Source organism: Sparus aurata, chromosome 21 (genome assembly GCF_900880675.1).
Source record: "Sparus aurata chromosome 21, fSpaAur1.1, whole genome shotgun sequence".
In the NCBI taxonomy this organism is placed as follows: Eukaryota; Metazoa; Chordata; class Actinopteri; order Spariformes; family Sparidae; genus Sparus; species Sparus aurata.
This window is the reverse complement of record NC_044207.1, coordinates 18950258-18959662: the sequence shown is the minus strand read 5'-3', so window position 1 is coordinate 18959662 and position 9405 is coordinate 18950258. Positions and strand designations below refer to the sequence as shown.

Here is a 9405-nt window from a genome sequence, read left to right as displayed (position 1 = left end):
ACACAGTCATTCATTTTTACACATAGCAGAGCCACAATTTTTACCCTGACATCAAAATTTAATGGTGAGCTCTTTAGCCTTAGGTTTTAAAGGAAAAAGGAACACATTAACAAGTAGGGTATTGCCTGACTTGTGTCTGAGACTCAGGAGTAATACATGCGATTTCTGAAATTGGGTGACATTCCTCTTAAAAACAAGGCCTCAAGCAAGGCAAGGACTATGTTTTTGTCCTGTAGCACTGACATGGCCTGGCCTGAGCTTTCAGGCTATGTCTTAAGGAAAAAATGGAGAATGAAAAAAAAAAAAAGAATCATGTTGCACCCTGTCAGGAGCAGGGATTTGAATGGGTGGGTAAACACACAGCAAGGATACCTTTTTTAAACAGGGACAATGCACAAAGACCATTAGGAGAGATGTGATGCACCAGGCTCTGACAAATAGCTATTTCATATCCCGTAGTCCCTCGATTGGTAGAAAATTAGTATGAAAATTAGACATTAAGAGAGTACAAAACACAAAATAATAATAACAAGAAAGTCAATAAAAGCCTAAAAACCCAAAACATAACCATGCAATCTCAAAGCTTCTCAAGAGCCACGACAAAAAGACAAAAAAGACCACAAAAACACACAAAATAACCACCATCATGTGTCAAGTGACGTAAAAGCACTTCCAGAGAGACATGAAACAGCCTCAAAGGGATGTTAAATGAACACATGGAGACACGAGACTGCCACAAACAGGCCAGAAATATACAGAGACACAAAAGTGAAACAAGGAAATGTGAAACAACCTCAAATAAATATGGAAATTGCAGCAAATAGACACAAATAGCATTTCACAAAACATTTGACATGTTTTACAAAATGTTTTGCATTTTACAACAACATTTCAGACAGCACAACATTTCACAAAACACAACATTACACAAAACACAACATTTCACAAAACACAACCACTATAATGTGTCAAGTGACGCAAAAGTTTTACAAAGAGACATGAAACAGCCTCAAAGAGATGTTAAATGAACACATGGAGACATGAGACTGCCACAGACAAGCCAGAAATATACAAAAAGACACAGAAGTGTAACATAGAAAAGTAAAACAACCTCAAATAAACAGAGAAATTACAACAAATAGACACAAAACAACTACAAAGAGATGCAAAATAAGGCCAAGCAAGCCCAAAGGAACAAGAAGATGTAAAAGTACTAAAGAGAAATGTGAAACAACCTCAAAGAGATGCGAAATGACTGCGAAGGGACACAAAAACAACAAATAATGAACACAAAACGACTGTAAATGACAGTCTGGGTTTCTTGCTGCTATATGTCTCATTATTGGTCCATGTTACAATTATACTGTATTTTATTTCAAGTAAATTACCCAACAGTAAGATTAAAACTAACACTCTAACAGGGTCAATACTACCACCTGTCTACCCCTGAGACCCGGGCAAAGTTAATCCAGTACTGTGTTTTTGTGCTTCTGTGTTTATGTTGACCCACTTATTTTCACTGAGGGGAGGTATTTTCTGCATACAGTAAATCATGAATGAAAACCTGTGAGCAAATAGAAACATGGACTCCCTGGTTTGAGATCCTCTGCCTCTCTGTTCCCTTTGTTAGTCTTTCATCATGTGAAATATTACAGTTTAGTGCGGGTTGGTTAACAAAGGCTTCCTTGTGCTGTTTACTGGACACAGTAAAGGCTTCCAACTGTGCAGGTTCAGAAGAAGAAACATACTAAATGCATTCATTTTATTCAAGTTGTAGTATAGGAATGAGATCTATCTTTTATGGTTAGGTTTGAAACAGTAAGTACATTAACCATTTGTTCATCAGGATTGTTAAATTATCTGCAATACTGTAGTTTCAGCTTTTCAGATATTTCAGTTGAATAACACAGCACTACACAAAACACAAAAACATTTCAGAGAACACAACAGTACTTCACAAAACACATTTCACAAAACACAACTGTACTTCACGAAACACAACATTTCACAAAACACAATTGTAGTTCACAAAACACACCATTTCACAAAATACAACTGTACTTCACAAAACACAACATTTCACAAAACACCACCACATTTCACAGAACACAACATTTCACATAACAAAACAGCTTTTCACAAAACGCCCTTTGGAAAACACAACATTGTAAACAAGCCAGCAAAAGGGTTTTCCTTTTGAAATGTTGTGTTTTCTGAAACGTTGTTGAGTTTTTGCCCTCAGGGCCACTGTAGTTTTTCCTGACATTCTATAGACCACATGGTGAATCAGGAAAAGAATCAGTAGATTAATCAATAACATGGAGCGGTACAACAGAATACAATATTTATTGGACTCAGATACTACACACATATAGCTGCCCTCATAGATATTAAGATAAAAAATGCAAACCGGGGTTTTTCCCAGCCTCAGTTTTGACGTGTTTACAGTACAATTGACTCTAGCTATGAAAACACAAGCTTGAAAAGCTCACATTAGCTCTTGTGGATATCAAACACTCTGCTGTTTCTATTCTAAACAACACCTTTACTGTTGATAGAGAGATAGGTGTCCGAGCGCCACAGTTTTTGAAATTGAAACCAGTGATCAAACAGGAAATGCAAAGCCTTGTTTAAATGCAAACATATTGGTTGTTTGAAAATTAACCATTAGCCAACGGGCATCAGGGGCATCACACAAATCTTTTGTTAATGTGTGTTTGTGAACAGGTCTCAGTGTTTTCAGGATCAGCTTTATGGGAGGCCCAAGCTACAGTGATTACCCAAACCTAATAACATGCTACCCTATATACAAACAGGTTTGTTTTTAATTACTTTTGAAGCCGCAGATACACACTGGGAAAATGAGGCGCTTCTGTTGACCACCTGATGTTAAATGTTCCAGTTAATGAATCACAAAGTAGCTCCAGATAAGTTGTTGAAGGTTAAATCGTGTGTTCTTGTTCTTGGGAACCTATTCTGTAGGGAGGGCGTTTGCTCTTTTAGCACTGGCCTCAAACTGCCTCATGTAGCCCCATTTGTAAAGAACTATCCATAAACCTGCTCCCAGGGAGCAGCATGGAAATATATTCAGGAGATTTTAACCACTGTCCTTCAAGTCATACCCCACCCCATGTGCCTTTGAGCTACTGCATCATCTGTGTTTTTTAACAGCCTATCACTGACAACAGGCTACCTCCTCGGGCAAAGAAAACAAAACCTGTCCTTTCCAAACACATTGTAACTGAATACATGTACTCAAGCTCTGCATGTAAGTACAAATTCAAAGCGCTTTACTGAAGTATTACAATTTTATGTAGATTCTATTCCACTACATCTCAGAGGCAAACTTTTTACACCACCAAGGCGTGCCTAAAAATGGTACTTGTTACTCTGATTTCTGATTTTCTGATCACTGCAAATCTGGACACTCACCAGTAAGAATGTATTTTTTAAATCAATTGCAGATCAAATACATTTGATTTTAAATTATCAAATATTTTCTTATGGTTTAAATGACATTTTATAATAATAATAATAATCATAATAATAATAATAATGATAATGATAAAGTGCTACTTTGTCTCGGGTGCAGAGTCACCAACCTGTTCATGCAATGCAGCACTTATTTACCAAAGCACTCCACAATATTTCTATGCTCAGTCATTCTCACACACTCACACACCGATGAAACAGCCAATGGGAGGAATTTGGGGTTCAGCGTCTTGCCAAAGGACACTTCAACTTGCTGTGTCGAGGGGATCGAACCACTGAACTTTCACTAAGTATACCACCCTCTCTCCTGTCTGAGCCACAGCAGCCCTCAAACCAAAATATTTAGTCTTCCTGAGCTATTTAAACTATATAAACTTCCAATTGGATTAACTGGATAGGCATTGCCATAAAGAAGAAAACAGACTATGAGTTCATGAAAAGTGGATTTTTTCAGAGATGCGTGGTTCTCAGAAAACAGTCATGCTACAAATGTATGATGATGTTAAAGAATATGATGCATTTCTGGAGATTCCAATACCAAAAATGAATAACTGCAGCAGACATATTAATCTGATATCATGAATGTGTGCATACAAAGAGCGGATGGATTATGTGCATTAAGCTTTTATCCATCTATATATACATTATGTGCAGTGCATGATGATAGAAACTGCGCTGTCAAACTGTAGAAATATAGTCTGTGGTAGAAGTAAGTGAATATTTTGGCGCTGAAGGTACTTTTGAATACTCCTTCTGCCGTGTCTGGCAGCCGGTCCATAAATTTAAGCTAACGCCAATGCAGGCTCTAATGAATGTCATTAAAGAAGATGATTGTAAGGATGACAACTGATTAGCATCCGAATGTTGACAGTTGTTTTCTCATTACCATCAATCCTTCACATTATAATACAATAATACAAATAATACAAAAATATTCCTATTTCTATTTCAGAAGCATCCTCATCTGAATCCCTACAGTGCTGCCTTACTTATCCTTTAGTCTTTATGATTATTATTGAATGACTGACTTTTGAAATATATGGATGTTAGGGATTCGCCCCATTTGACTTTGCTCTTTGTTTGGCTCAATGATTTCGCTTCGAAAATGTAATATTTTCTTTCATTCAACTTCTTATTCAGATGACTTTTCCACCATGTTATTCCAGCTCGTACAAGATGAGCAGCATGCTGGAATTATACATAGCCATATAGGTTTGCTGTGCTAATTTGATTAAACATAAATTAAAGTAGGAATATAGCGTAACTCCTCGGATCATTATGGTTAAGAGATTGGATTTTGACCCCGGGACACCACAAATATTAAGAACGAAATCACAAGTTAAAACTTTCAGCAAATACTCATCAAGCTTCAGATCTTTTGCTTCTCTTTGTTGATCTTTCATCATGTAAAGCAATCACTGGCCAGATTGTAATAAAGCCGGACCAACCTTAAAGATGATATCCTATCAGGGGAATCTTGCCAAACCAAATTACAATTAATTTGAAGTTTACCTTTAAAAAATAATTTGCTGTTTGGCATCTTTTCCTGTCAAAGTTTAGGGCAGTCAGTACTTTCATGGTAGAATAAAACTTAATAGGTGGCAGTTTGCGGTGTCACGAATTAACATAACTTTGCTTTTTGTGAACACATTATAAACAGCACAATGTGAAATAGTGAAACTCTTGAAACTAGATTTTGACACAAGGTCTCTCTATATGAAGTGCATGAGGCTGTTTTGTCCACGGACTGATGTCACTGATCACAGAGTGACATCATGCATTGCTTTGTCCAAAGTTTCAAACCTAAAATTGACTATCATGTAAGAAAAGAAAGGGAAGTAGTAAGGCTAACTTCCTTTTTTGAATGTCTAAGTTTACAGTTTGTCATAACTCAGCAACCCAGAAGAACTGATGATTATTTAAAGGGAGCCTTGGGACATTCAACACGGGCGTCAAAGTAGTAGCCTACATTGTTGAAATTACTTAACGTATTTTTTAAATATATCATATTTACTGTCAATAAAATGTTGTCTTCTTGCAAATATTAACTGTAAATGTGAAGTCAGTTAAACAGTGTGTTCAAACAGCTGCTAAATGTTAGCAGAATAGATGCGCTTTAGACTGTCAAAATAGTTGAGATCCATTTACTCCTGTCTAATGTAAATACCAGTATGTACACACACACAGAGACAGTGTCAAGAAAGTTGAGAGTCATACACTCCTGTCAGACACAAATACAAGAAAGGGACATTATACTTTGTCCTGAAATGATTCTGCAATATATCAAAACTTTGCTTGCTGCATTGTGTTTGCCATAAATTCATTGGAAAGTGTTAAACCATTACATTAAAGATGTGGTGAAATAGGAAGTGAAGAGGAAAGGTCAACACGGGGTGTCTGTGAGCCAAAGAGGAAGTGTTACACTCAAGGCTCTGTCTGTCCTTCTGTCTCTGATGATCATTTTTGACTTAGTATTAACTTTGCAAAGTTAAAGGAGGTGTAAGGTGTAACCATGATGTATTGAAGTTTAGAGATCTAATGGAAATCAGTAAAGAAACAGTGTTGAGCTGAGGTCATGAGAAAGTGTTAAAGAACTGGTCAGGTCAACGTGAGGCCAAAAGGATGTGTCGAAATCTGATCACGCTTTGGGCACGGGCACAGACCGTGACCAGAGTGTGTTGGATCATTATGAAATCGTCAGCCGTCATCAAGGGACTATTAGTCATTGAACGGAGAGATGGTGGGAAAATGTCCTAATAAGGACATAAATCCGTGCCACCGTCCAAAGCAAGAGAGAAGCGTTATGAAATCTTAATCAAGGGGTTATCAACCAGTGAATGGAGAGATGCTGAAAACATGTCCTAATAAGGACACAAAACCAAGCCAGTGTCCGAAGCAAGAGTGTATATAACCTGAGGAGCATGGACTAAAGTTTGTTCTTCCACTCACTCAAGCCTTGAAGAAACACCTGAGATGGAGAATGTGAGCAGCCTAAACATCGCAGAAAGGACTTCAAGAAATCTTCAGCAGAAACAGACCAAGGAATTAAGAGCACAACGGATTAACCATTTTTGCCAACATGCTGTGGATTACGATTTGGATATTGGAGTACTTTTGTTCACGCTGCTGGCGTGAAGTTTGGACTTTGAGGAAGTTACGAGACCTCCGGCTGGGTTGGTGATTTGCCTCAAGGACTTGGACTTTCAGCAGGAAGGGAAAGGCAAGCCATGGACAGACCTGACCCTCTCCATCTCACCTAAATTTAAGTATTTCTAACCAGGCCTCAGCTCTTTTAGGTTAATTTGTTATTTGAAGTATTGTGATTTATCAAAAAGGATTTTTGATAATGATTGATAGTAATTGAAACAAGTATTGCGCTGTATGCTTTGCCCTTGCTAAAATCTATGCAATAAAACCTACATAATATAGTTAAAGTTAAAGTTGTGGACATTGATTTTATGTCTCTTTGACTGGAAGTAAAAGTCAGGTGTTAAGTGTGCATAATATCTTAAAGGTTCTTAAAGGTTACTCTAGCCTACCAAATTGAAACAGGCCCTTAGGGTTTACCAAAAGCCCTTAAAATCAAACCTAGCACCATACCAAGAGCCCAGATCATTTAGAGGAGAGCTGCCGTTAACGGGCGTGGCTGGTGGCTGTATCTGACTCAAGGGCTATTCATGTCAGGTGCCGTACCAGAGGAAGCAGGGTAGACGTTCGGATTCAGGCAGTTAGAAGCTAGGCGAGTCTCCTCGTTACCAGCTTAAAAATCCCTATTTAAAATTCCCACTTTTTAGTAACCTTTTATAGGTTATAGGGATCTAACCCTTTATAACGGAGAGCTGGTCGAGTACCTCCTGGACAGGGGTAGAACTCGGGATCTTACAAGACACAGAAGCAGACGTGGTGGTACAGCAATGCCACGACAAACAAGGAATCCAACAGTGTACTAATTTACATTTATTGCAGCTGTTTCACAAAGTTGATTAGGTTTTCTCATGATGCACCGACTCTGAAAATCTGGCTTTTTGTTAGGGACTCTATGATGTTGCAGTTAGAAGATCAATACTTAGTTGAAACAGCATGTGTGTTCACAAACAAGAGAACATCAACTGCAATTTGCATTTCAGTGAACCACATGGAAATCAGACAGTAATCCATTCTGCTTGTTGTTTGGCGGAGGACATCAGTTGAGTCGACGGTCCTTCAGTGTGGCTCAGGACACACAAATGAAAGAGCGTAGTCTGAGTGATCCTGTGTCCTGGATGTGACCTGTACTTAAAGCTTGTGCTGGGATCACTCTGGACGCATGTTGACGCCGGGTCTGAACAGCCTCTGATGGACTTGTGATGTAGTTTCGAAATGACACACATTTGCATAATCCCAGCTTCAGGATAATTTAATTAGGGAGATGGAGCAGATGTAATTTCATGGATTTTAAGCAAAAAATAATCAAACTTTTGAAAACGTGTCCGGAGGGGAACTTTTGCGGCTTGACGCGCAAAGCAGTTCGCAGACAAATACGTTTGAGTAAAAAGTGAGCCTTTGAAATGTGTTGCAGGCGAAGTCAGACGTGGCAGCACACGGAAATCGGTACGGCATTTGAATAAGCTCGCCCCTATGGTAATTATGAATGACAAAAATACTTTTTGTTATTTCCATTTGTATGTAATTTTCAGTTTTGCCAATTTTTTTTATAGCACAAAAAACAAGTGGTCCAGATGTTCACACATCTCCTTGCCATCTAGGATCGTGGCACAGACCATGTTGACCGTGGGATATAGAAAAGAAAAACATGGTGAAAAATGGCATGAGAAACTTAAAAAATTAACATGTAGAGGTTACAAAGTTCAGTCCATAAAGGAAAAGTGTGGCGTCAATTTTTACAGGAGTCCATGAGAGATCCCAGAGCACTGTCCCCTCATCCACACTACTTTTTAGTCTGTTAAGCATTGACTCATAGGATGCAAACACCCACTGTATTTATACAGTTTTTTCACTCATTTTTGGCATTTGGGGATGTGTTCCCTATAAACAAGAGTGTGCTGAGTCAGACCAGCCACTCAAGATGTTACTACTACTTCAGCCCTAAAATGTTGTCACTGATGCACACATGTTTTGGTAAATATTGAACCGTTGGCACACCAGGCAGTAGAAACATAATAAAGGTTTTTTTTTGGACACACATATGCCTACATTTTGTGACTCGAAATTAGGCCATTGGCTGTTTGTCACGCGTCCCCATTGTCGTCACACTCATTGGAGACATCCATTCACCTGATTTTACGCTGTGTGTGTGTGTGTGTGTGTGTGTGTGAGTGTGTGTGTGTGTGTGTGTGTGTGTGAGAGAGAGAGAGAGAGAGGGAGAGAGAGAGCAGATGTGCGACAGCAGCTCTTCTTCAAGTTTACAGCTCGCAGGGAGCGCCAGGATTCATCTATTTTCAGTTTGACATTTTCATGCCGAGGCTGTGGAGAAGAAGTGAGTGTCAAAGAGACGCAGAGGAACAAAATAACCTGGATTTTGCGCGCACCATCACCACCACCGTCACCCTTCGATGAAGGATACAGCGAAGAAGACAGATAAGCGGATGGAAATGTGTCGCAAAGGAGGACAGGAGAAATTCGTTCTCCTCATCCTTTATCTTCATCTGTGGCACAGAGTAAGTGTTTTTTTTTCATTCCATGTTTTGTTTTATTTTTTCTTTTATCATGTGGTCTTCCACTCGGGTTTTCCCTCGACCAACTGATTCAAAGCAGCTCAAAGTGCAGCTGAAGTTGACCCTTCTGCTGCATCGGTTTACACGCGAATAAACCCCCTAATTGGGAAGCGTTTGACTTAATTACAGGCTAATTACATTTTCATTGCAATGCTAATACCATTATTATACTCTGTCCTCCTCTGGCCCCTCGGAGCAA

The 9405-nt window shown here is 38.8% G+C and overlaps 1 protein-coding gene across 1 annotated transcript in view; it reads left to right on the top strand.

Moving 5' to 3' along the window:
* The first annotated feature begins 8766 nt into the window (after positions 1–8766).
* ghrhra (growth hormone releasing hormone receptor a) overlaps positions 8767–9405 on the top strand; it is a 49800-nt gene continuing 49161 nt past the window's right edge. The window contains exon 1 of the mRNA XM_030402063.1: positions 8767–9149. Coding sequence (XP_030257923.1) covers positions 9045–9149 — 105 coding nt within the window. The 5' untranslated portion in view covers positions 8767–9044. The remainder of the gene's footprint in view (positions 9150–9405) is intronic.